This window comes from Penicillium subrubescens (assembly GCF_028828155.1).
Source record: "Penicillium subrubescens strain IBT 31985 chromosome Unknown utg000008l_segment0_segment0, whole genome shotgun sequence".
Taxonomy (NCBI): Eukaryota; Fungi; Ascomycota; class Eurotiomycetes; order Eurotiales; family Aspergillaceae; genus Penicillium; species Penicillium subrubescens.
The window spans coordinates 214,360-240,943 of record NW_026643158.1 but is presented as its reverse complement, the minus strand read 5'-3'; the positions used below and the strand labels follow the sequence as shown (position 1 = coordinate 240,943).

The 26,584-nt window shown below is 47.0% G+C and overlaps 8 protein-coding genes across 8 annotated transcripts; 2 read left to right on the top strand and 6 right to left on the bottom strand.

Annotated features, from left to right (window-relative positions):
- Positions 1 to 290: 290 nt before the first annotated feature.
- Positions 291 to 1,301, top strand: N7473_011109 (uncharacterized protein; the record flags this gene model as incomplete). The annotated part of the gene is made up of 2 exons (XM_057157048.1): positions 291 to 349; positions 413 to 1,301. 2 exons carry the CDS (start codon positions 291 to 293, stop codon positions 1,299 to 1,301), a joined length of 948 nt encoding a protein of 315 aa, XP_057004342.1.
- Positions 1,302 to 3,054: 1,753 nt separating this feature from the next.
- Positions 3,055 to 3,573, bottom strand: N7473_011108 (uncharacterized protein; the record flags this gene model as incomplete). Its single annotated transcript, XM_057157047.1, has 1 exon — positions 3,055 to 3,573. One exon carries the CDS (start codon positions 3,571 to 3,573, stop codon positions 3,055 to 3,057), a length of 519 nt encoding a protein of 172 aa, XP_057004341.1.
- Positions 3,574 to 6,144: 2,571 nt separating this feature from the next.
- Positions 6,145 to 7,293, bottom strand: N7473_011107 (ankyrin repeat domain-containing protein; the record flags this gene model as incomplete). Its single annotated transcript, XM_057157046.1, has 1 exon — positions 6,145 to 7,293. The coding sequence occupies one exon, from the start codon at positions 7,291 to 7,293 to the stop codon at positions 6,145 to 6,147; it is 1,149 nt and encodes a 382-aa protein (XP_057004340.1).
- Positions 7,294 to 9,995: 2,702 nt separating this feature from the next.
- N7473_011106 (uncharacterized protein) lies at positions 9,996 to 11,297 on the bottom strand (the record flags this gene model as incomplete). Its single annotated transcript, XM_057157045.1, has 5 exons — positions 9,996 to 10,319; positions 10,372 to 10,683; positions 10,744 to 10,788; positions 10,836 to 11,052; positions 11,101 to 11,297. The coding sequence occupies 5 exons, from the start codon at positions 11,295 to 11,297 to the stop codon at positions 9,996 to 9,998; spliced, it is 1,095 nt and encodes a 364-aa protein (XP_057004339.1).
- Positions 11,298 to 14,035: 2,738 nt separating this feature from the next.
- On the top strand, positions 14,036 to 14,905 carry N7473_011105 (uncharacterized protein; the record flags this gene model as incomplete). Its single annotated transcript, XM_057157044.1, has 4 exons — positions 14,036 to 14,089; positions 14,152 to 14,494; positions 14,548 to 14,838; positions 14,901 to 14,905. The coding sequence occupies 4 exons, from the start codon at positions 14,036 to 14,038 to the stop codon at positions 14,903 to 14,905; spliced, it is 693 nt and encodes a 230-aa protein (XP_057004338.1).
- A 5,401-nt stretch (positions 14,906 to 20,306) lies between these two features.
- N7473_011104 (uncharacterized protein) lies at positions 20,307 to 20,705 on the bottom strand (the record flags this gene model as incomplete). The annotated part of the gene is made up of 1 exon (XM_057157043.1): positions 20,307 to 20,705. One exon carries the CDS (start codon positions 20,703 to 20,705, stop codon positions 20,307 to 20,309), a length of 399 nt encoding a protein of 132 aa, XP_057004337.1.
- A 2,110-nt stretch (positions 20,706 to 22,815) lies between these two features.
- On the bottom strand, positions 22,816 to 23,226 carry N7473_011103 (uncharacterized protein; the record flags this gene model as incomplete). The annotated part of the gene is made up of 1 exon (XM_057157042.1): positions 22,816 to 23,226. The coding sequence occupies one exon, from the start codon at positions 23,224 to 23,226 to the stop codon at positions 22,816 to 22,818; it is 411 nt and encodes a 136-aa protein (XP_057004336.1).
- Positions 23,227 to 24,041: 815 nt separating this feature from the next.
- Positions 24,042 to 24,777, bottom strand: N7473_011102 (uncharacterized protein; the record flags this gene model as incomplete). Its single annotated transcript, XM_057157041.1, has 3 exons — positions 24,042 to 24,582; positions 24,633 to 24,688; positions 24,775 to 24,777. The coding sequence occupies 3 exons, from the start codon at positions 24,775 to 24,777 to the stop codon at positions 24,042 to 24,044; spliced, it is 600 nt and encodes a 199-aa protein (XP_057004335.1).
- Between the last annotated feature and the right edge of the window lie 1,807 nt (positions 24,778 to 26,584).

Genomic DNA, 26,584 nt, shown 5'->3' with positions numbered 1-26,584 from the left:
TCACTGGGTTCCAATTCATGTATGGCATTGGACAAGCATTGGGAGGGCTTATCATGCCTCCATTTTCTGAGGCACTTGGGCGACAGAAGTCCTACCTCACATCCGCCGGCGCGTACAGTATTTCTTCTCTGTTGGTAGGCCTCGTTCCCTCGTCATCTGGAGTCTTCGTCGGCCGCTTTTTCTCCGGTTTTGCGTCTTCTGTACCAGCGATAGTTCTAGCTGGAAGCATCGAAGACCTATATACTCAGCGGCCAAGGCTCTGGCTTCTGTGGTTTTGGAATTGCTCCACCATGCTCGGCATCGCCGTGGGCCCCATCTATGGGTCCTATATAGTAAATGCAATCGGTTGGTAAGTAAACCCAGGAAACAGTTGTGCGTGCATGAATCCGTGTACTGACCGCTTGGTCTGCAGGCGCTGGGTCTACCATGTCTCCGCCATCACCTGTGCGGCGATATCCATCCTTCTTATACCCGTACGCGAGAGCCGACCGACAACCCTGCTTGAACGCCGCTTTGACAATCTACAGTCAAATGTTGGAGAGATAGATATGGATATATCAAATCCTGACCGGACTGACACTTCCCGGGAGCTTGTGAAGGTGATTCTGATGCGGCCAGCCAAGATCGGTGTCTCGGAACCCATCATTATTTTGGTTTCAGTTCTCAGCGCGTCGGCTTGGGGCATGATGTATCTCTTTACCGAGTCCTTCACCGTCGTGTACAGCGAGTTTGGCTGGAGCTCAAGGGCGACGTCACTGCCTTTCATTGCCCTGGTTCCAGGAATTATTATGAGTGGATTTGTTCGCTTTTGGGACTACCACAAGCTGAAGCTCCGGCAGAAAGCCGGTCAGCGACCAGAGCCGGAAGATAAAATCGGTGGGTTTGCCATCGCTGCGCCTGCACTCGCCATTGGGCTCTGGATCTTTGGCTGGACAGTTCCACCGCTCGTCCATGTCCACTGGATCGTATCCATGTTCGGCCTCGTGATGATTGGCTTTGCAGCGACGGAGTTCTCGTACACGCTCAGCGGGTATCTTTCTGACGCATACACTATCTACGCCTCATCGGGATTAGCTGTCCAAGGCTTCTTACGCGCGCTGACCTCCGGGTGCCTCCCTCTGTTCGCCTATCCGATGTATTCGGGGCTCGGATCAAACGTCGCGACGAGTATTATTGCCGCTGTGGCAACAGTATTCTGCATAACACCGTACATATTCTTGAAATATGGTAAACACCTAAGGGAGAGCAGTCCTTTCGCGCAGTATAGTGCAAAGATGAACGACGAACAAGGTGCTGATTGAGGGGCGTCAATGTATACCATTTACCATCCATAATATCCTGTTTTATAATTCGATGAGATCAGCACTATAATGGAAACATCAATTCTGATACCGAGTTGGAGGTTCCAATTTCAGACCAAGAGGCAAAAAGTGCCGGCGTGCTACCTGCGGAACAACTCCCCCGCTCTCCCGTGTGCTGCGCTGGACCATCTGACTGATTGTCTCTCGATACACCGCAAAGCTTCTTGGCCCTTCTGTCAGTTCGTAAGTGAGAGTGAAATCCTGAGAAGGATTCACATAATAGGAAGCTGATGTTAAGAAGGACCTAAGGAGCTAAGTTAAATATCAATACCACCGATCAATTATTTCTTACAGTGAAGCACCCTAAATCTATTTGGAGAATATGTGCTAAGTTGTTGTCTCAATCTGGGACCTAACATCTACTACGCGACAATCTCGGTGGGTGTCGATGGTGGTGAGCAGGAAGGCTGATGAGGAGGACGAATATATATGTATCTGGTCCACCACTTCTTTTGATGGAAGGAAGACAGGAAGTTGCATATCTTCTCTAGACCAAAAGCAGACTAGTACTTTGCTATATTAGGATTAGCGTAGTACTAGCGGCACACTTCCAGTAGGCACATCGAAGTTCTGTTGCACGGAGGCCCGGGGCGGAAACGGGAATTTACTCTATACTCCATTCCTATTAACCCTCCCGGTGAGCTACGACTTTCAAGGTTTAATATTTTCGAGAGCAAGTAATCATGTACTCCGAATTGCAAAACCAGAGGAATCGGAATTGAATTGAGGTCGTGGTGAGGTTTTCAAAAAGGGGAGTTTTCTGATGGGGGGTGACTGCGAGGCGGGTCGACTATTACGTTGCGACCAATGGAAATATATACTGTACTTTTTACATTCGCAGACCACAACTGCCCATAAATTAAGAAAAAAAAATAACCAGTTAGTTTAAATAGCTTTAAAATAGAACAGGAACTTGCTACTTAATGAAGGTAACGATTTAAAATAACCTAGATATTCCCTCGTAGAATTTAACGTGTAGGATAGCGAGGGGTTATGTATTATATTCGATGAATCAGCATTTTTATGCGACCGATTTAGGAAAATTTATGAAAAATGAGGGTCTATGAGGATCAATGAGGGTCACCCGCGCTAGGGCAGGCGAGGAGAGCAGGAATTAGGCTAACAAAGTAAAAAGTGGTTAATTGACTCTCTGATCTGCTTGATTATGCCCTAGCATCGTGTGTTTAGAAATTCCGCGCAGTCTTTAGTCGTAGATATTAAGACTGGTAGGCAGTCTTGCAGCCCTACAATAAGAATAGAACATTACCACGTCGCCTGATCTAACCTCTAACATCATAGCTCATGTCACCAAACGCGAAATACATCCAGAGTCCCTCTGCAACGCACAAATCAACTTGCTTATAGGCCCCGTTAAGAATGCGGATCGGGACGTCTGGACAGGAAGCCGCGCCGTCCATGTAGTCCACCCTCGAACCTGTGCGTGGAGAAATGCGACCTCTGGATCCGTTTGCGGCCCAGCAGGTAGAATACGTGATACCGCCACAGGACCTAGGGAGACCAAGTAATCGATCCAGCCACCTGTTAGAATAAAGAGATGTCAATACTGGAAGGGAAGATATAGCGGAGGTTAGATAAGGAGAAGCCACAGGGAGAGAGAAACGTTCTCAGCAGCAGTTTCTCGATTCCAGAATCGACATCATCTCCACTAATGCTTGCAAAGATACCAAACCGCCTAGCGTGTTCTGTTTCGAAGGAACTCCAGAAGTGTAGCCATCGCTGTCCAGATCTCTACCATATCTCGTAACTGCGCCAGCGTGAGACCACCACGGTTCACTTGCGCAAAGCTGCTGGGTGGATCAAAAAGCACGCTGACGAAATCGCTAGCGTCCGGACTCCCCAGAGGAGACCGAGGCGCTATGTTACCCTGCAACCACGCGATCTGCCCGGTGAAGTCACACTCCCGCTCTTTCCACACAGCAAAGAGGTCACAGAAGGTCCACACGCGCCAGATCGCATCGTCTAGCTCTTTTGAGCGGGATGACCGCGGGTCCAGAAGCGAGTTGTAGGAACCCTTGCGGAGGATATTTTGGCAGTGATATAAGAGGAGGCTCTTAAACTGGACGAGAGTATGGAGGTTCAGGCGATAATGGCGCAGGTAGAGACTGACATGGAGGTTTTGACCTCCCGGCTGCGTCAGGCTTACGTACGTCCGGTTTGTGACTTCGCAGTGCTCCCAGGCTGCAGGGGACATCTTCCAGATGCAACCTTGGATTAAGGATATCTCATAGGTTATCAATGCCCAGGGTACCAACAGCCCAGCACAGTCATCTTGGTCACAGCTTAAGCGCCGAAATCAAGCAGAATGATGAGACTTGCTCGAAAGAGCGGAGCTGGGTAATTATTCATGCTTAGAAAGGAACGTTGGTGGAAGTGATCACAAAGAAGCGTTGATTGACTCAATGTTATTTACCCCCTTGCGGGTTCTTAGCTATAGGATCAATCCTCGACCATAGCATCAGTCTGGCTCATTACTTGCGATTCATACAACGGACCATCGCGAAGCCAGTCTCCACTGCCTAGAGATGTAGTCCAGTAGAATCCCCTGTTCTTGAACCGTGGCTTGTGCACCCTGAAACTGAACTTGCATGATATTTGGACTCTCCTGTTTCGTACGCTGGTGGTCGTATCTTTGTGCAAGCTGATGTCATGTGGCTTTCGTCTTTCTAGCTAGAATCTTCTTATCCAATTGGTTAGAAGAAAGTTTATATGACCCATATTAAGCTTCTAAAAACCGCGATTGAATTACCGTAGGGGAAGGAGGGTGAGCGCATCTATTCGTACACTGTTCTCTCGTCCTTGCAGGCCTAGGTGTATTTGAGGTCAACTGAATGAGTTGATGCCATTTGGTTTGGGAGAAATCAAAATTGGTATGCTCGAGAGAAAGTTGAGGTGTGCGAACAAGGCTTTGGCAATGGATCGCGACATTTCAGTATATTGCAACCCTCTTCCCTTCAGATTCGAGACTTTCGCAGCAAGCATTAAATCTATCTGTTTCTTTCAATTGGCCAGTAAAGGCGCGTTAATCATACAGAATTCCGACAGAATTTAGACAGACATAAAGTCTGCCGCTAGGATGAACACCACTTGTATACTTGGCGTTGGAAATCTGTCCCTTTGTCTTTTCGACGCCGTACCAAGCGAAAAGATGGCCTGTGGTGGGAAACCATGCTGGTGACACTTAATTACAAATTAAGGTTCTCTAATTTACAGATTTTAGCTGTGGGATTTCCGTCACTTTGAAAGCCTGAATAATAATAAGGACAGATAGTTCAAACAAGAGCCAACCCCTAACTTGGGCGTTTGGACCTCTCTCGTCGCCAAAGGGCTCTTCGTTTTCAATACGTACTATGTTGGAAATGGCACGATGTTGAGAAAAGCTTCAACGTACGATTTTCTCGTCCCGTGTCTTTTAGCGGCTCTGGAGTCGGATAGATAATAGATTCTATGGTCGGAAACAGCAGTAAACCCTAACCGGGCTTTACGAAATATGTATTTCAGGTAGGAGGAAGTCCCTGACAACCCAGCTAAGACTACGGAATCCTACGTATAGGAAACCGCACGCGACGCGTTCGCGTCGTGATGCAGATGCGCATCGCTGGGGGCCACAGAAGCTGGACGAAACGGGTATATCGTGGGAGGCCCGACATCCACAGTCAATTATTTGTATCGCCATTCCACTCTTTGTCATATTAGGGAGAAAAAATTATTCTGGATGTTCCCTCTCATTTAGTTAAAGGATTCGTACCTGACCATCTTACATGTTGTTTATAAAAGGCAGAAAAACGGAAGTCATGCCTGTTAGACTCTTTCACGATTGTCGAAAATCTGGGGTTCTACCATCAGTCACGATTGATAGCTACAATTCCGATGATCTAGAAGGAAGACCGTGATGTTCCATTAACTTGTGTAGATCACTCCTAGGTGTTGGAACCCGAAAAGCATTCAGGATTCCCTGTCATGTTCTCGGCTTGCTTACTGTGAAGGGGGCGCCCCTCACACTCCAAGTGCCAATCTGAGTGCCAATCGGAATGCGCCCGCTATGTATTTTTTGTCCGTGATTGATCTCACGAGCGTGCTCCCTTAGGCTGAAGGTGTATCGATGCTATTTTGTCTAGTGTAACAGACACCACCGCTAGAAAGTGCCTCACATGATACGATTGCGTATTTGGAAAAGTTAACATGATGGGTGGAGATACTGTGGGCTTCCTAGCAATAATTTGAGTGCCAATCTCCTTGTCGTTTGCATGTGTCTAGATTGTTATATACAAAAGCGGACTAACAGCTGAACTGCTGTATAACCGCAAAGACATTGAATAGAAACGGATTTCATAAACTTAGCAAAAACAATTCAGCATGGCTTCTAAAACGGCTCGATTCGTGCGTCAAGTCCTAGTGCGGAAGGGTCACATTTTTGGTCATCACACTATCCAAGTGACAGCATGATACGCGTGATCTCGTTCGGTTTGTGAATCGATGATGCAATGCTGGGCTTATACGCACGTAGGTATTGATACAAGCCATATTTTGGGAGTAATCACCAGTCCGTGTCTCGACAATAGAGAAGTGGTGAACAAGAGAACAACACTCAACCCCAATTGCACTGGTGACGGATATGCTGATGCTTGACTACCCGCTCATAATAATCCTCTATGCCAAGTTTTAAATACGGGCAAGCACATCATCATCCAGACCTAAGTTGAACTAATGATCGGATACTTCCTTCACTCACGACAAGCGGACCTCACGGAAGGATCATCCAGATTCAAACCCGGCGTTGGCGTTTTCTGAGGTTGTATTTAATACCATTTTGCGGTGTTCTCTTTTTCAAGCATCGATCGGTAGACTGGCTGGGGCAACTGGAGGCGGGGAGTTGGTCTCCCGCGAAGCTTGTGGTGTATGCGTCGTCCAGCGGCGTATCGTCGGGAATCACAATTGGATGATTACTGCTATCTCCAGGGACAGGCACATGTAGTAAATCAAATACCCACGACGGTGCGCGCAACCGCCGGGCGTATTCGTACGGAGTGTGTCCCCCGTTGTTTCGAGCGGTACGATCGCAGCCATTGTCGATGAGCCACTTTGTGATGTTCTCGAGAGCCTCTTCGCGCTCTCCGGCTTCCACACTGCATTTTACAGCGATATGGAGTAAGTTGCGCCCTTCTCTGTCCTTGACGTGAATCGGACTTGCTAAGAGCTGCACCATCTTAAGATCCGCATTATCGATAGCAACTTGGATTGGGAGGCGTCCGAAAAAATCTGTGCACTTCTTCATTTCTTCGAAATCCCCATTTCCTCGTAAGGTCTCGACCATCGTATAGCACTGATACTCGACTGCGGCCTGCAGTGTTGTCGACTGAAACTTGTCAAAGGTGAGGAGTAAATCGACAATAGAGATTTTGCCACTACAACATGCTATCTGAAGAGCTGTGTGTGCCTCCTCACTGACTGACATGTCAATGTCCGCACCTTGAGCAAGCCAATACTCAATCATGCCCAGTCGATTATCTTTGACAGCAAGAATTAGACCGAGTGTGCGGACATAATGCCTGTCCATTAGAAAGCAATGATAAGCTAAGTCCGTGTCGTTTCGAGTCGTCGCCCTCTCCAACAGCTGCCTCATAAACCTTCCATCATCTATCTCGGTTCGGTAGAATTGAAGCAACTGTTTCAGCTTCACCATTGCAGAGTCAGTCTCGGCTTGTCGGCATAGCTTCTCCAGCACTGACTGTTGTTGTTCATCGTCCAGTTCGATAAAACAGAGCATTTGTAAACAGCGCTCCCAGGCAGGTGATGACAGGGGCCGCAGATCAAGCTGTTCTGCGAATGCCAGGGAGCAGACTTCTGACATCTTTAGGTAACCAACAATAATTCGCCATATCTCGACAGGCAAAACGAATGTCTTTGAGATCATTTTGATTTACCCAGATGAGGTATCGTTTGATTTCTAGGAGGGATTGTTTGCTTGTCTGATGAGGCCCGCAGTGAATTAGCCACGATAGACTTAGGGGCTGCCTGATAACGTAATTCACAACTAACCCGTTCACGCGGTTAAACCCGAAACACCGATTAATTGCGTTTTTCTTTTCAATTTGTAATGAATTGTTAGTAGCATTTCGCGATTCTATGTATTGGTAAGGGACTGTCATGACGATACACTCGGGGGCAGGAATCTAGGTGGACTTTCCCGGGGAGCAGGGAGGTGGGAAGGAGTTAGGATTGACGCTTGTCGGCCGCACTAGCAGCTTTATCTCTCTTAGCCAAGTTCGAATCAACAACAGTAGTACACTCCTGTACATGTCACTCACCAGTAATGGGATGCCGTATGTCGATAACCTAGGTAGATAAGAGACCAGGGGCAACCAAGTACGAAAACGTGTAGAGAGCTAACGACTTCTCTCGAGGTAGTGATTACAACGCCCTGAACGTGTATAGACTGGTTTTGAGAGTTGAAGATGGCGGCAAATATGGCCGAGTAGAAGTAGTAAAAGATGATGTTTCTTATCGGGTATATATCAAATAATGCCTACGCACAATGCATCGCACGTGGCGATTCGGGGAAAGTGAGGTGTCATAGCTGACTGGAATCTCCAACAGCCTCCGGGAGATAGGTAGGTGTGTAAAAAATTGACGGCTGCTTCTGTAGGTATTAAGGATCATTAGGTAGTCCGGGTCTCGATACTATCTCAAGTATTCGGCACGAGAATCCCAAGCGCTTTTACTAACGCAGAGCCCAGACGACTCAACACAAAGCTGCCGGTGTAAACGCCTAAGGATATTTTTTGGATGTGCCAAAGCAATGTAACAATAAGTTATATCTATAGGTCAGCTTAGTGAAGGCTAGGAAGGATTGTCGAACTTATTGAGAAATCCTGTGGGGATAGTGGCACTATATACTTATAGTACTTTTGCCGCTTACCCGAGAATAGCCACTACCTGCAACTTTTCGATAGAGTAGGTATTGTACAGTTTATATAGACACCATATATACCTTGAACGAACGGTTTCAATTCTCAACATCTGTGTTATGTGAGGGCGAGGGTTGCGTACGAGGCTGTGTAATACCCAGCCTAGTGGACGTGTCCCATTTCGACATCAAATTAATTGCTCCCCCTGTGGCATCTTGTTCCGACAAGCATTGTTTCGTGCATTCCCGCTGATCGTAGGTCAGAGCGATAAGTACCGCCACAATTTATGGGTCTGTGGTTTGATCGTGAGGCTCGAGAGAACGCAAGGAAAAAGTGGTCCGTTCTGTCGCCATGGATGGTTCTCTTAGTTCACGCACAAAGGGGGCCTCTTCTGTGGCTCTGGGCACATGGTTCTATGTGTACATATTCCAAATGATTTGATCATATAAGCGCCACTCAGAAAACCAAGTAAGCCATGGCTATTGTAGCTGAACAATACCAAAGCAAGTGCGGAAGGTTGGGGCATAAGTTGGACCAGAGATTCGGACCAAAGATTTCGGCTCAGAAGGAGCGCGCCAGTAACGGTCTAACCAGATGTCGTACAGAACACGCCCGCTAACGATAAATTCCAAAGGCCACAGCCTAACAACAAAAAGGGTCTTATCAAAGAGTACGTGGAGAAAAGGTTTGAATAGGAACGAATAATTATCACTTCAAAAGGAATTTCCCAGAGGACTGGCCACCACAGACTAAGGTCTGTGGAAGAGAGATATAGTAGCTTATGTTTTTTGGAAAGAAGATTATCCATCTAATGGAAGAGATTCAACTACCCTTCAGCACCTAGAACCCGCAGAGCCTCGAGATCGGAGTTCGCAGGGATTCCTAAAGACTCATTACATGATATCCTAACGTCTTCTGAATGGAAGCTTAATTAAGCAAACGACAAACTACAAACAGTACCACTCAAATAATACTGAAATTGACTTATCATTGGAGATGTGAGTAGTCGACCGCGGAAGACTGGGGCCTAGGCATGTGCAAGTGCTATAGTCCAATTGCCGCCTATGAGCCGGGTCAGTGATGTAACATAAAGCTCAAATTCAAGGCAGCTGTTCTCAAGGGCTTCTATAATCACCTGTATTCCGCCTTTTATCGGCGAGCTGGTAAAGTGATTCTGGGGCAGTGATCTGGAAGATGTAAGGTAATCGAAATGGGGGAATAAATGGCCGGCGAAACCCAAGTGTTCTTCTCCTAGGAGCCAATATCAGTGTATTTGTGCCAGTCGCAACTACGGCTGCCATCTCACCTTGTAATAGGTACCAGACGGTAGCACTTGAAGTCAGGACTACGATTTACTAATCCTCGACATCGTAGGAGCTCCATGGCGAGACATCTCAGGAGAGCCGTTATGCCAATTTATTCCTGTGATACAGGTCGGCTGGAAGTCCACGAATAACTCAACTTCTCATTAAGCTGGCTATAAAGACTAGGTTTGCAAAAAGTCTATAGCGAGAGGGTTAAGACAGGCGGTATTTTCAAAGATGCCGTCACTTTACATCAGAGCAGCAATCAAAAAGCTCCACAACAAATTGTTAACCAAATGGACGGGGACGCAAATGGCATAACCTGTGGGTGTATTATCCGTGGTAAGGAAAGGAATTGAAAGTTCACGCGTATGTATCGAGACCGTGCATCGTTCAAAGAGCGACTACCAGCTGAAATACTGATCTCCCTTCGCATCAAAATAACTACCTTCCACAATTTTCTGCTGGTCATCAAAGGTACCAAATTTATTGTACTGGCAGTTGTGGTTGCCAGTCTGGTTTGCAACAGTGAGAGGGTACTGTGCAGTTGATGGAATTTCCTGGTGCCTTGCGTTTGTATCTGCATCTGCAACCAAATGATGCAGCTTTTCAGAAATGGCTAGAAACAAGGGGTCGCCAGCATTGGTGATTTTCGTCATATCCCCGTTATTACAGGGAATTCCAATCAAAGAACAACCTAGTAGAGTGGCTGAGACTTTTTGCATGAACTATTTCCAAAGATAAGTAATGGCAAAAAAGCACATTGTGTTGGTGGCTTACACAGTCAACATCTGGAAGCGACTCCTCGTAGAAAAAAGTTGCATCGATCGGCGATAATCTCCCACGAGGTTTGTTAACTATACGCTTCCATTGGTCTGTAATCCGGTCAAATATCTGGTCTGAGTTATTCCTGAGAAAATCGACGGTCTCGATGTTCTCCTGCTTGGAGAGACCGATATAATCGTGTTTGGATTGAAGCCAATTAGCAAGACCAGTTCCATTGAATGGTGTGCCAAGACAAATAATACCACGGGTGCAAGCAAAAATTTTGCAAAGGGCAGGCTTTCTCTGCTCGCTCGAGTTCAACAAGACCTACCACCGAGGTAAGTAAAGGTCGCAAAACCAAAAGTATTGACATAGTTCTTTGCAGACAAGTCCACCCAATGCGTGGCAAAAGAATGCGATCGGTCGTTCATTCTGTCCATGTTAGTTAACTGCAGCATCTGTGAAGCTGGATGCCTTACTGTGTAGTCCTTCTCACGATACGATGAAAGAGAATCCAGGAAATTCACCGCGAGGTCACAAATAAACTTTTCCAAAACCCCGGTCTTTCGGTCAGTTGTATTTTGCGCATAAGAAAAAGCGAGAATACGAGCTGCAGGCATTTCGGATGGAAGAAGAGTCTTGGGCCACGGCTCAGCAGTGACGGGACCAGCACCTGGGTCAGGGACCAAGACGATACTGAACACAAACGTTAACTTGCACTTTGTACATCCAGGTGGTACTAACTCGATTTTACTCCCTTGTGGGCTCCAGAGTGCTTCGATTCCGGGAGTGAATGCCTGTTCCTGTGGATACGGGGGAGGACGAGAACCGTCACCCTCGGTGATGACTGGTTCTTGATTAATCGTGGAATCTGTTTCCTTGGGTTTTGTTTGAGCGCTCTTTCGACCAGAACGAGAGAGCCAAGATATGAATTTAAACATTTTGTCTGAGGGTCAACACGGTGTTGTATTTGAGAGACAGAAACACAGCTGGGAAAAGATGGAGAAAGTGCTCTTGATCTCCAAATCTTTGGGTGAGGATCGACTTTTTGAATCGTCACGGGAAAATGGTACATTCACCACGTATCCAGCTCCAGCGCCCATACAAAGCGGATAGATATCTATTTTCAGAAATCGTCACTCTGTTAGTTACCAGGTCTGGTCTGCTCTAAAGTTAGAAAGCTTTCGCCGGTGCCTGCCGTGATGCATGGTCATTTTGATTTCGGCCAGTTCCTTTCGTCCCCCGGGGTATTTGCTGACAGGGACGTGAACGACGTACCCCTACTAGGCACGGCGACGGCGCGAAATGATTGGATCACAAGTTTTTGAAGTTGGGGTGGGCGCGAGGATTATGTTTTCTGAGACCCAGTCTGCACGGCGGACTCCAGGGTGGACTCCGCCATAACTAATTCTACAGTGCCTTCACCGCTTCGTCTTCCCGCCTCGTTAAGTCTGAGTACAACGGCGCTAAATGATTGGCCGTCAGTCGAGTACTAAACAAGGTTGTTGCAGCGGGCCAAAGGTGTAGACAAGGCGGGGAGGGCAGGTTACAATTACAGCTAATTCAGATTGCCGCCTATTCGCTTTCTTCGCCGTTCTTCTACGTAATGGCTGTTTTGATTTGCTCCATTGCGTTTATATTTGGAGTTTATTTGCACCCTAAAAATCCCTGCGGTGTCTCACTCCATCCAGCAGTTGGCTTGATGAGCCCTCGTTTGAAAATGTTACGAGTGCCGTGCGTTAAATAAGTTGGGGACGCTGGTATTCCCCCTGCCAAAATAGACCCAAGACACCATACACAACCCCCTTTTCCCCACGAATTCCCCCGCCCAGGTTTTACCACACCCCGTACACAGCTCTTGAACGTTCATCACCGCAGCCACCTTCTCAACTGCATCCTGTGAATATCAGTTGGGTCTACGAATAAAAACGGCCTTGACGATTATTAGGCGCTTCAAATCTAGCGGTAGTAGGTTGATATAGAACGAGCGATCATTCAGGGCCTCCGTCTAGCAAGCCCCCAGGAATGATTGTGTAGTGGACATGGGGCAAATGACTTCTTCATCATCATCAAGGGCAGGTATCGCTATACAGCAACCCAGGAAATTCATAAAGCACGAAACAGACGGAGTTTCCCTTCCGGTGAATACATAATTGACAAAATATTTGCGTGAAGTGTACGGTCTGGGAAACACCTCACACCCTCAAGCAAGATGCCCGTGAACCGGTTTTAATCACCTGCTTGGTGACCAGTGTTTTTTGGACCGCTGGAAAAGGTCTTGCAGATCTTGTCGAGTGGTACAATGATTCTGCTAATGGGCCCTGAGGTGAACACTGCCAGAAGCCGGACTGGCATATGTTGATTATGCATACACGGTCACTAGATGGACGAGTCCGGCCAGTGAATCGCTTCAGGACGAGCCATGGACTAACCATCCGTTTGGGCACAATTATGACAAATACGTTTTTGACATATTATTCCAAACTATAGGCCACGCAACCCACAAATTAACCCTCCAGGAACCCGGCTAGTTAACTAACTCCGCATGCAGCTACAATTGTAGGCATTTAGTTAACAGTCATATAAGGCGTTCGCGACGCCACGCGCTAGTACAGTGAGCTCCATTGATCGGTTATCGCTCTATACGGGCTGAGAGAGGCGATGGAAATCCCAGCTTGGAGAGTTAAATTATCAAATCATGAAAGCGCATTGATAGTTCAACGAGCGGCTGAGGATCAGCTAAATATCCCCTCGACTGTCCGCTTGCGCCTTTTAGTGCGATTACGGATGTGTAAGATATTAATTAATTACTTCATCAACGTTCTAAGTTAAAAGGCTAGGTAGGCTATTGGTCATATGTGGCGACGAAAACGTACGGAGAGGCCGCAGCCAGTGACTTAGTTACTCCGGCAAGCGCCCAGATTGGTTATCTTACAGGTATATGAGCAGTCTTTGACATTGCATGCTGATATTCTTAGCACGTGATACTAGGCAACGGTGTTACTGCAGGGGATAACTTTCGCACAAGGAATAGCTGCCAGCTCAGTCAATAACCTTCATCATTGAGCCAGTCTCGTCGCTCTTGTATTGCTCAATCGATATGCTATCGTCTGTTCCTTAATAAGAAAGTTTTGCAGCAGCCCATACACCGACTGACACGGAGGCCTTCCCGGTTAGCAAAAGTTAATGATTGGAGGCTTATTTTCGAGCGCGTTTTATTTTTTGTGCAGGACAGGGTAACAGGGAACATGATACTTAGCGCTAAAAACTAAAGTATAACTGGCCCGTGGATGTGACGTATACCGCACGGCCCCCGCCCGTGTAAAATATTGTGATATTGACGCTGCCAATTAAATAAGTAGGTTTGTTCCTTGGCAGGTAATAGGTAGGCGCTTGATCGATCTGCGATTTCTTACAAGACAAGACGAAAAGTCGGCCCACTAACGATCACTTGGATGTCGGATTGGTTCTCGGTGCGCATGCTATAAATACTTATGCTCTACTCGACCCGTTGTGAGTGAATCAACAACTCCTGGAAAAAGCCGTCACTTCGCACCAACATTTGCCTATCTGCTCAAATACCGGGCACATAAAAGATATGCCGGAGCCAATGGATGTATCTTGTTATCAACAGTCGATTTGGAGGCTGTGGTGGTGGTGGAGCGGATACCAACAAGAGATGGAGAGATATCAAAAGATATGCAAAGAGAATAGAGAGCCTGTTGAATTTGTTGTAAGTCATTCCGTGGTCTAGAACATGGCGACCTCCGCCTCATGATTATTTTTCTCACCCAGGACCAAAACCCTTTCGTCATCGTGCTGGTGGACGTTAAAAGAATTCAATTCCAACATGATCTACTGCAAGGCCGGCATGGAGGATACGAAGCTGCTCGAAGGCTAGAAGAAGGGGTTAAAAATTACTTGGCAGGCACGCCTCTTGGCCAGCGGAGTGTTCCTGTTCTAGTACAAATTTTTGCAGATAGCGACAACCTTGCTGGAACGTTCCACTCGGCACCAGCGACCGAGTCAGACACATACATGCACATGTTTTGCAAGCAGCTTACTACAGGTATACTGTATTCTGGCATTAGCGGCGCCTGGCAAGAGAAGAGCAGTGCAAATTTTAGATCACTCAAGGGTTAGTGCTTGTTAGCTCGTTATTGATAAAATCATTTCTAACTTCTCCCCAAGACATGCTGGACCACTACTACAGGATCGTACAATGCGAGAAAATATTCATTGCCGGTTTTCATCAGAACGACCATAGTACCAACTTGCAATTTTATGGAGCCGACCAAGATGCTGGCAAGAAAATCGTCCTCATTGAGACAGCGCCAGCCGACTCGGCTCAACAACGGCTTCAGCTTCCTGCGACGCAATTTGATGCGGTTTTTTGTTACAAGACCTCGAGGCATGATGACTATCCAGTCTCAGCCATACTGTCGACGCCAAAGAATACACAGCCAAGCATCAGACCGACTGGTGATCCCCCCGCTGTTCCGCCTTCTAGGATCCAGAGACCTGTTTCTAAGCCATCAAGACAGAGTAATAGCTCAGCTAGAGCCTTTTTGAGAAAAGAGGTGACCTCAGCCGTGCAGATAAACCGTCAGAGCAAATTTGGAGATGACCTTCAGCTCTACAGGCCTCCTTCATCATACTACGGTATTAAAAAGAGGTTTCAAAAGACAATAATATTTCGAAACGACCAAGGCTGTCGTGTGGATCCTCCAAGAAGACCTATCGACCCAGAAGACCCCGCTGTACAATCCCTCGACGCAAAATGCTGGGACAAAAATGGCATCAGAAAAAGATTCTGCAATGACCACTACCTGAAGAAGGGATGCGTTGACCCCAAATGCAGGAAGAAGCGAGAACATTTTGAAAAATTGGATCCCCAGGAGTTGAACATTCTCAGGTCCAAGGCCCGAAACTTGCGATGCATTAAAGGTGCTCACTGTGACGACCATTCATGCTACAAAAGTCACCACTGTCCGTGGGGGCTGAGATGCAAAAAACGGCTTAGCATGGGCTGCAAGTTTGAAATTCATTTCGGGCCAGATGAAACGGAGGTCATTTAATGCACCTAACTATGGGAAACATATGGTACGCTGGGAGGACAATAAGATACGTACTGCAGCCGTGTTTTGGGTGAGATGTCATTAAAAGGAAATTTGTACTGCAATCAATGAAAAGATAGAGAAAACGAAAGCTTCGTGAATGACAACTTTTTCAGCCATCCACAGGATTCCTTGGCATTTAGCGAGTGCTCGACCACCCCTGCTGCTCTATGGCCACGAAAACCGTTATAATAACACTGATTCTTTTTCTACCGGTGACTGGTACGAATCAAAAATGGATATCTTTATATTCCTTGTGAAGATCTAAGCCCTACATAATTAGCATAGTACGTAGTATCATGGTTCGTAGGGATCATGATGGTCTATCGCGCAGTGGTAGGGCGACGCCGGTCGTGGCCGCAGCCTCGAAGTAGACAATATCTCCTGCTTGTTACACGCATTAATCCTGTGGCCAATTTCCTTACACACACTACACCTAGGTGAGACCCTGGCAAGTGGTAAATTTGCCTGATTATGAAACTGCATTGTCATGCGATACCACTGCATCAGCCTCTACCCAGTGATTTAGCTATCAAACTACACGTCGGCTCTCTTCAGGTGTTTGCAGTCAAATGCTCTCTTCAGGGTGTATGACTAGTTAGCTTACTGCGCCTCTTAACGATCAATAGCATGAGTTGAGCTGGCCTTGGGAAGCGGCGTCTTCGTCTTCCATTTGAGAAAACCCCCGCCGGCATTCTCACCATCGTAGTTTCTCCAGGCTAAGCGGTGGTCCAGTGGACACGTCCCGGTAAGGTGTCGTTTGCGGAGGTGGGTAATCCGGACGCATCTAGTCCGCTTGTTTCACAGGTGGGCAAGTGAACAGAGAGAGAAATTCATTGAATTGCTCTTGAAGTGTATGGTTAACCCAGTCACGTGAAAATCGGAACAAGATGACACAGCTCAGAGGGCTATCAGGGTGCGCCAAATAGGCATCACAGTAGGTTTGAATTCCCATGACCCCTATACGTGCCTTCCGTTACGCTGCAACCCAGCAATTTGCTTCTCTCATGGGTGGAACTACTACTGTTTGTTGCATATCAATTTGCCGGGACAAAGATATGTGTCCAGCCCCCTTAATCTCTGAAACTCTCGTGTAATGTAAATTTCCTAAAGAAAGAACGACGGCTCTCGATATCTGAAAGCTGCTTCACCTGAACAAAGATGCCAGGACTGCTTCAGGTTTTTGAATTTCAAGGGTCGCGCGCAACCAATTTTCTGTTTGAGCCTTCGCTATCCCGCGTCATTTTGCCAGATGATCCACCCACCTCAACAAAACGCAACCTCCAAATCAGAGTACACAAAATGCGATCTAGTTCAAACAGTTGGCGTGATATTGGAACGTCGTCGTGACAAAAAGTCGTCGGACCGACCCGGTGGATCCAACGCGAAATTTCGACACTGAAATGAAATTGAAGAAAGACATTCACCGGGCACTGATTTATTTCAAACACATACATCCACTGGCAAAAGGCAGATTGATATCTGGAGGAGACAGTCCCGGGGCGGCAACTTCAGGGTTATCCTCATGTCCTCCTTCTCCTTTGCCATCACCAATCACAACTCCAGTCATGAGCCAGCAATACAATCCATACAAGTTTCAATGAGCTTCTCTCGGTTGCGTTCATAATGATCCTTGAGCGTAATATCAATCTCCTGCCAGCCTAATTCGAGTAGTATCTTTATAGTTGTACTTGAATCGCTTTTGGATCCTTCAGTCCCGAAGTGACAATCCACCACTGTCTCAGTCCGGAAAACATTCTGGCCTTGACATCCAAATTGGTGCACTATGGCTTCCTCCAAAATTTTGAATTGGCGTCGTGGCCCAACATTGTTATCCATTAGTCTCTGCCAATGGGGGCCGAAAATGTTTTCAATTAGATCCACAGGATCCTCCGATCCTTCCTTTTCGTTTCCCAGACGAATAAAGCATGGCTTATCTTGGTCCGCGGCATTCACCAGCAATCTAGTACCAAAGGTGGCTTTCATGATTAGGCCGGGGCTAAGGTAGATTGGTCTTTGGGTAAATTGGAAGTTCGAAACAACGTAAGTTGCACGGCCCAGGATCATTTTTTGAGGAATTTCATGATAAACAGTGTTTGCTCTTATTGTCGATTTCTCCGTGTACTTTTGCCGACCCATTTTGGGGAGATCTTTGCCAGTGAGTCTGAGATGCGATGATGATTAAAGTTCTCGGAACAGAATAGCGAAAATATGGAATGAAAGAAGTAGACCTTTAGGAATAGAGATCAATCCCTTCGAAGATTATATACTAGTCAGTATACTGACATGTAAGAAATCTCATATAGGAAAGTTATCACCCCGTGGCCTAACAAATAGCGGGATATGCATTCGATGTATCAAATTTTTTTTAAAAAAGCAAAGAAAAAAGGAAAAAAAAGTACCACGAGGCTGAATGGTTGGGAGTAGAGCTGAAGCCGCATAAGATTGAGAACTTGGAGGTTCCGCAGACGCGTCCCAGCGGCACCCCATTCAGGCGAAACAAACAGTGTGGCTTTGAGACTGGTGTCAAATGTGGGTGTATGACTCAAAGGTCTCAAAGGGCCAATCAAATCTCCACGTCCCGGAGACTCAGGCGTCGTATGAAGGCTTCCGCTTAAGCTCGGTTTAACGGCTATGCTGGAATATCTCGGAAGGTTTTCTTTAAGTTTTCTTCAATGTTGCGCCATCCTCGAGACGGAATCTATCGAACTTATGCTCTCGGACCAGCTGAGGGGTTTTGACTAATCTGCTTCAATATTCGGTTGAGAGTGTATCTGTCCTCCGGACATTCCCCTATTTTCGCCCATGTGGGCGAGTCATTGACTGCATTAGTGTTATTGCCCCTGTGGAGTCAAAATTAGCTTTTAGGATCAGCACAGATACCTGTAATTTAACTGAGGCTGAATGCTTAACGGAGCCGGGACGGCTTCTCAACCGTCTACGCCGATACGGCCTGGCTGTATACCATGCAGGGACATGGCCTTGCAGGGGGCCAATCATGGTATGTGTTGGATGCTTCGGGGGAAATGGAATCCCAACTATCCCATCACCGATTGTGGCTTGAGCGTATCCGGGTCGAAAGGAACGGTTGGTTCCGGGACATGCTCCCACATCCATCGATAAGTTGCTTTTCGAGTAATTCTGATGTATCTGAAGTGACTCTTCTGTTGGACCTGGTCTCACCGCTTTGGAAAATATCAGTGCGGGGGTGCACACTTTTTCTCGAGAGTAGTGGACCAAAGGATGGCGTTTTCTATGGACGCTCTCCGTCGTTGGCCAACACCGCAGCGTCTTTTTCCACGGATAACGCAGTGCCCGGGCCTCCATGTTGACAGGTTCTACGGACTCGAAACTGATAAATAGTGTTATCAAGATAGGAATTTCCGACCGTGCCCATAAGCCGGTGTTATCATAAGAGAGAAGGAGGGTATGAGTCGGGTAACTCCGCTTTTCAGAAAAGGCCAAAAACATACCGCTTGACTTGTCGTAGTGAAGAATAACGTAAACACCTAAGCCCCTGATAAATTGAGGGCTCAGATTACGTCGTGACGCGTTTCGACCGTGTCTCGCGAGATAGAACATTGAGCTCGTGTGTATCAGCTCAGTTGATGTCAAACGTGCTGGAAGAGTTCCTATATAACCCAGCCGGTGCTCATATTGGAATGTTTCTCATACTAGGCGCTATCGTCCAAGCATGTGCCTAGTACCACTCAACTAAACTATCTCCAAGTTTGGTACTTGGGATATGCGATTTTGAACAAAACTCACATATAAACTAACGCCTAAAAGTTTAGGCTCTGGGATACAATACAGGGGTGGAAGAGCAGGGAATTTTTGTTCTCCCGAAAGAACGTGCCGCCAAAAAAGGCGAACTCATCTTGTTGCAGGAGAAAACAGAGTGGATGGATTGGAATGGAAAGGGCCCCATTTTATAACTTCATGTCAGATGGAAGGAAGGGATGGGAGTAAACCGCCAAACTTCTTCAAGCCGCGGAGTTTGGCGGAGTTTGAATACCTCACGAGAAAAACAAGCTGCAACTTGTTCCAAGGAATGGGACGCAAGTCCCTCCTAATTCAAAAGAATAAAGCGCGGCGAACAACGGCTTTGCAAACAGAATGTCGCAGACTTGTGCATCCTGTCCGAGGTGACCACGACTGCCGTATCTTTCAACCTGAGACATCGAAATTCGCTTGTGTCAAAATGACAACAAAACTAACGGAGACGGGGTGTAACTCCGTCTTATATACATAGTATGTCAGTACGCAACACCAGCCGATGGTGTGCAGGCAAGGGGTCATTTCCCTTCAGATTCCAAAAGCTAACGGCTGGTCTAGACCAATACATTCGGACGCACCAATTCCAAAACGGTATTTCAGCCAAACCACGCCAATAAGGGTCACTTCTCATGCTGCTCTTGAGACAGCATGGGAGGCTGTCCTGGTGTCCCTGTAGCAAAATCAGACGAGGCACACAGGTTACCCATTAAAAGCATACGAACGAGATACAAAGTGACATAGTGTGCCCCTGCCAATCTTTAAGCGGGCAGTAATAGCAGTAATAGCGATTCTTTCGGCAGAGAGTGAGTCAAGGGAGAACCACACAATTCTTTGAATCGGCGCAAATGGGGCGTAAATTTGGCCAAGCCAATATTTGGTAATGTTTGTTCGTTTCTTAAAAGGCACTGGAGCAAGGCGAGATCTTGGCCCTGGCCTAAATTTTTTACCGCTTCCCCCAAGCAAACAGGGGCACGGGTTGTGATATTTGGTTACAAAATAAAAATAGAAATAACAAGCATCGACTTCATTCGTATATCCGAAACAGAACCATGTCAGTTAGATGCTGCATACACATTCAATCTTGATGAGCTTTTCAGACTCAAGAACATCGTCCAGTAAGCTACCAATGTCATCCTGTGGGTAGCCCAAGACATCGTATGAAGTGTTCCCCTTCCGAACACTCAATGATTTTATGAACCAGCTTGGGTCGTTTGGGGGATCATTGGTAGCCAAAATTTGCGCCACAACTTGTCGAAGACCTTGGCGACTGGGATTCGCTATAAATCTCAGAGCGCCTATAGGTTTCTTGGCCGGATACTGAATATCAACGAGTACTGAGTAGCCCTTCGCACCGGCGTGGGAAGGGAATGAGGTCGAATGCGTCAAAACGGGCTGTGAACCCTCGCAACCACCTGTAGGTGGTGCAGCACTCTGTTCTGCGAGAGTAATGATCATGGTTGGTTCTTATAGTAGGGTTAGTATCATGATTATGGTAAATAGAGAATCTTTCCGAATACCTTCTAGAATAACGTTAGGACTTTCCTGTGATGCAAGTGATTCAGGATCTTCCTTCCCAGGATCTTGCGCCGGGAAAGGGATGTCGATCGGTGCGCTGTCAATGCCCGATAGCGCAGGACTCTTCAATTCCGGTCCATATTGAACTTGCATCGGGATGGTTATATGACACTCTGGTAAGTAGTCGCGGCGTAATTCATGGCCACAATCAGCAAGATATTCCATAATACAATTGCTGGACATGTCATGTAAAGACTTGAGTGCCTGCAGTACATCCCCCGCGTATGTTTGCATGATCTTGACCCGCTCTCCATTTTCCGATTTGTAGGCGAATGCGACCACGTAGCCGGAACGCGTTTCGCAGGTCAGGATATCAGCCGTGTTGTTGAATAGAAAGCGAAGATTTGCTAGAGACTTGATTAACGCTGAGTTGCTCCGAAAAGGGCAAATCTTTCGCACCTAGCGTCTGGTCACGATAGAACGCGCCACTAAAATCTAACTTCCTCATATTGCGCAATGAATCAAGTAGAAAAAGGGGATCATGATTAGCACAACATCTTTTACGGAGGTGATATCATCATCGATATTTAAGCATACAAACCCAGTGTAAAGGTCGCTTCGACTGCTGGTAGGTATGCCAGGACACTACGTTACCATGTCACTGAACCATTTTGCTACCTTACGTTGCTTTCGACTCATGTAAGTCATTGATAGGATTCCAAAGGCGCGCTTCATTCCTAAGTCAGTAACATAGCCAGCATGAACAAGTGTTCCATTCTTCACATTTGAGAACCCGTTGCAATAACAAGTGGTGGAAGGAGGGGTTCGGTGGGGACATCAAAGGCCTCAAAATAACGCTGTCAAGCATATCGAGTTATGTGTATTACAGGATATTTCACCTGATTAGAGTCGAAATGTTCGCTCAGTTTACAAAATTCTTCACTTCACCAACTCTACACCTTGGCCGCTCGTGGGATGGGGGCCCAGCCCCGCCCCACCAGGAATTTCTTAATTATGAGTAGCTTCCCAGGAGGCTACGCAGAATGAAGCCATCGCCCCAACTGTGCGGTACGGATTCATACAAACAAACTTCATGTTAATTTCTAAACTTGGGTCCCCTTCTCTGATACAATGACGTTGAAGTGTTTCTCCAATCTAGTAACCCAAAGACCTCGTGCTGGGCCATGCGGTACCTTGCCTCCATTCTGACCGTGTGGTACATGGAAGAGAATTTGATAATCCTCTCCGTCGGGGCCCTTGAGTTTAAAAATATGTATTGACAACGGCCTGGACATATCAACTAGTGGCGTTACCTTACAAACCCTAGCTCCCGCGGGGATCGACAGTCGCGCCCCATCAATATCAAATCGACCAACTTCGACCGCGCCAAGATCACAGTTTTTATACTGGATCGCTCTGGAAATCTGTAGTGTTGAAGATTAATGATGGACAACTGGTGAGTTTTTAGGGGTATAGTGTTACCAAAAAGCTGGCTGGAATTTAGGCTCAAAAATGGCTAGTATTCGCCGGATACCAGCGACCCCCATGGGATAGGTGGGAGGTGACCTGATAACGAGACGGAGCTAACGCATAGCGACATCACTAACAGATAATCAAGTTCTAGATAGGCTCATGAACAAGGCCACTCGCCTTGATGACGAAATCCATAGACACCTTAGCCATTGAAGTGATGCGAGGACCAATGGTGTACGTTTTCGCCAGTGCTGCTGGCCCATGGACTTGAGATTCCAGCACACGCTATTGCACGATACTCGCTGGAACCAGACCCCACCGATTACCGTACACACTCCCTCGACGAGCATTTGCAGCCAAAATTGAAACTCCTGGCACTCCGGTCACCAACGTACCTCCAATATATTCCCACCCGTCATGATCAATCCGCGCCTGGACCTCATGAGCCTCTGCATGGTTGGAAGGCTTGGTATCATATGAACCAAAATAAAACTGGGTTTTGGTCGGCCCATTTGACTAAAGCAGCGGCAAACCATCGAGTCCATACTCCCGTCATTATCTTGGGTAACCTTTGAGATTAATCGTGTCGTCCGATAATCGTCGTTCGCGCTTCCTCGAAAATCCGCTCGATCTCAGCGCACTGCGACGCTTCTTGCTCTTTCCACTCGGCTGGCCATAATTGACATCCGTTCGGATTGTATCCCGCTTCCATCCAGCCACCCAGATACAACTTCCAGCGGCCGGACGCCTTTTTGACCGGACACATATATTCTTGCCTGACCTGATATGAAACGCCTTTGCTGTATAACAGTCTGATGTAATCCAGTACAGCCCGCTGCATTTCGAGCAACGAATCAAGGTCCAAAGACCGGTCTTTGACACGGAGCAAAAGGGGTGCAAATCGGAGACGGGGCGATATAATTAAGAAGGCTCTGCTGGCGGAATCGAGTTCGGAGACACGAGGATCATCAACCAGTTTGGAAGGCATTTGGCGAAGAGTTTTCAAGACGTGATATTCGCGAATGGAGTCATCATCGACAGCCTAAAGGAAAATCAAAGTAGTTAGGGACCTGTGGTGGAAATCTCAAGGGTCCAGAAGAGACAAACCGGGCGACAGACGACCTTCGAGTATGGTGTAAATGAATTTGTAGATTTTAAAATAGGATCTACATCCCTCTTTTCCCTGCCTCGGGCGCGTTTGGTTGGGATTCGGTGAGAGCCACCTCGTCCTTGTTCCCGGAGTCTCATAGGGGAATGTTTCTGTGGCATCTGATTCGGCTAGATAAATCGATGCGTTGACTTGATCTGTGTTGCGCAAGAGGTTGTTCTGGTAGGATTCTGGTTGAAACAGTACGACGAGTTGTAGCGGACAGGTTTTGTTTGGGGGTTCTCCTTTGGGTCAATTGTTTACAGCTATTTGAAGGGCAACCGTGAGCCAATCATTCTATGGACGCCAGGCACTGGCGTCAACACGTGTGTTTCGGTATACTTGGCCCCGGCTCTTCGCCAAGAAGCCAGAAACGGCGTACGGTAGCCGCCACAATCAGTACCTAAATATAACTTGGACCAGTTCTCGCAGGTAGCGTACTAACTGTAGTAACGGGAATGGGCCGGGATGGGATCCATTGCGAATAACTTTACACTACAACTAACCTCACTGACTGACTAGAACGGATTCGTTTAGGGGCATTGTCGCAAACTATTGGGATTTGAACAGGCCATTACAAATTGTGAGATATGGGCCTTTAAGAAATTCAAGCTTGTAATTCATCTCATTGCAATAGCCGTATAATACACGCCCACTTAAGGCCACCCGAGTTGCTCTAAACCTTTTTTAGACATTCCCACGAAATCCAGTCGGTAACCACGGGTCAATGTCTCGTACAGTATCAACGTTTCACCGTGCTGAAGACTTTGAAGAGTGGTCCGAAAACGTCCTTCCACATCCTCGTATGTCCTCGAAATATCTTCCAAGCTCTTGTCTTCTTCCAGACCTCTCCGGCGTATAATTTGTTCCAGTAATTTTTCACCAAACATAGCGTAATGTTCCAGCCCATCTTGTCCAGCCCGTATAATGACAATATCGTCCAGCCAAGATGACCTCCGATTACTCCCGTGGTCAATGCATCCACACTCATCCTGTGTGTATCGATCAACTCCAAAGTCACGGAGCCGCCCAAGCAGCATCGAAAGACAAGTGGTTGTGAGATATAATTGTTGTAAAACAGACACGGATTCTTTCAGGCCTTTGAGATGTGTTTCGTGTTTCTTAAGGTCACGGATAGCAGAGGTTATGCAGGCCATGCACCGGCGCCTAGTTTTGTCATTGAACTGTCCCGGAGCACTGCTTGGCATTTCAGTATATTGCTCTTATAGCCCATAATCTTCACGTACCAGCGTATGATGTTAAGGTAAGTGCTAAGCGCATGGAATAACGCCAAAAGCACCTCCTGGAGTTTATATAAGCCATAACCCGTTACTGTAATCTCTAGAATCCGAGAGGCGTCTCTATCAGGTGAGGCCTGTTTGGTCATACCATCGCAGATTTGGAGGCAGAGCAAATAGAATGGGTCAAGTTGCCAACCGGGACACCACATGGAGCCCAGTAATGTGTCCTGCAGTGATCTCATTCCATCCTCAAGGGCGCTGAGGTCAACAAGTCCACTAGGTTCTACCTTTCTGATGATCTCCAGAACCAGAACCGTTGATTCAAAAAGTTGATCTCGGGGGGAAGGTTGCGATTGAGAATTCATTTCGGCATTGACAGCAAACAACACGTTAACTTCGCCTTTGAACGAGATTTGTGACTCAAATAGAGAATGCGTAATGGTGAATGCGAGTAAACTAGATCTTGCGTCGACCGTTCGTGAGGTCCTCCCTTCGGACGGTGTTCTGAAGGTGGGGTACAGCGGTGTCTGATGTATTTAATACAGTGGTGTTTCTGCCGGCGAGGCCTCCACTAATCAAAGACCGATCATACCAGACGGTACAGTAAATTTCGAAAATGGTCCCCACAGACAGACAGTGTCGTAATATTGGGCACAGGCCAGTCACTCGCGCTGGGATAAGGATCAGGGGTCGCTTACGAGTCTCTATTTCCTATTTTACTCTGGTACTGCGAAAGACCGAATCTTTGGCGAAATGAGACTGGCATACAACCATGTGGGCGTGTTTCAGGGTTCGCGGCTAATGGTGGATATGTGGAATTTCTTTTCCTTCAAAGAACGGTGGCATAGTCCGCCCCACGCCTGGACAGATGTGATTACCTGCTCAGCGCTTAGTCGTTGGACACCACGTCATAAATTGTCGGTGTTTTGGGTAAGTATGCCCTGTGTGGAAAGAGAAGGTCTCATCATACGTGTCGAATGCGGTGATTGAACTAACCGCCCGTGGTGATGGTGGGGATCGCCGACAATGCGAACCATTTGTCCAACCAGTGGGGAATGTTAAACTGCGAGCACACGATGTAGCACCGCGATGTACCTAGAGGTCTAGTGGGAATTGTTACGGACACAACAGCTTTCTTCTAGTTAACCAGTAAAAATCTGTTGTGTCCGTAACAATTCCCAAGGATGGCTTGCTGTTTCTCACATGATTTCCCCATCCAGACTCAGCCTGTGTTTCGGTTCCTCATTTCGTAGAATAACCAAAACGACGGGCCCTTGGGATGGGTATCTACCCGTATGCAGGGTTATTGGCCACTAAATCCTATTTCTATGCGCTCAGGCAAGGTTTTCATTGTTACCATCATCCACAATAGCTGACCGAGTTTGTCAGAATTTGATTAAATCTCCATAGTAGGACCCTGCGTACGTCCGTCACATGGCGGATCCGGATCCAATCACTTAGTTAGCGCCAGCATTCAATGACTCATCCACAGCCACGAAACTAACTTATCTAGTTAGTTAACTATGCCTCCAGATCGAGGGGTATCCTCACGCAGCCAGTCAAGCTTTCGGGTTCAGAGCGGGCGGCTACAGAAACACCAAGGATGAGCTCCACCTGAAAGCGGAGCGCTCAAGTTATTTCAATCGAAGAGCAGGCATACTGGCGGCGTGGGCCGATGCTTATGCTATTTCTTAAGTCTATCTCAATTGCACAAAATGGTTTAATATTGTACGCGCACAACCCCAGCTTCAAGAAAAGCGAATACTTTATTTCGAGCCTTTACGCTCGGGCAGGGAGCCGCCCATATTCATGCGCTCAGTGTATCTGTGCCTTCTGCTCATCCACCGTCCCGATTTGAGTCGGCAGAAAGGTACAGAATAAAACCTGAGTTGTTAGTTATATTGACTCCCTAACCCTGCAGTAAACCAAAATAAACCTTCCTGCATTTGGTCTTAGTG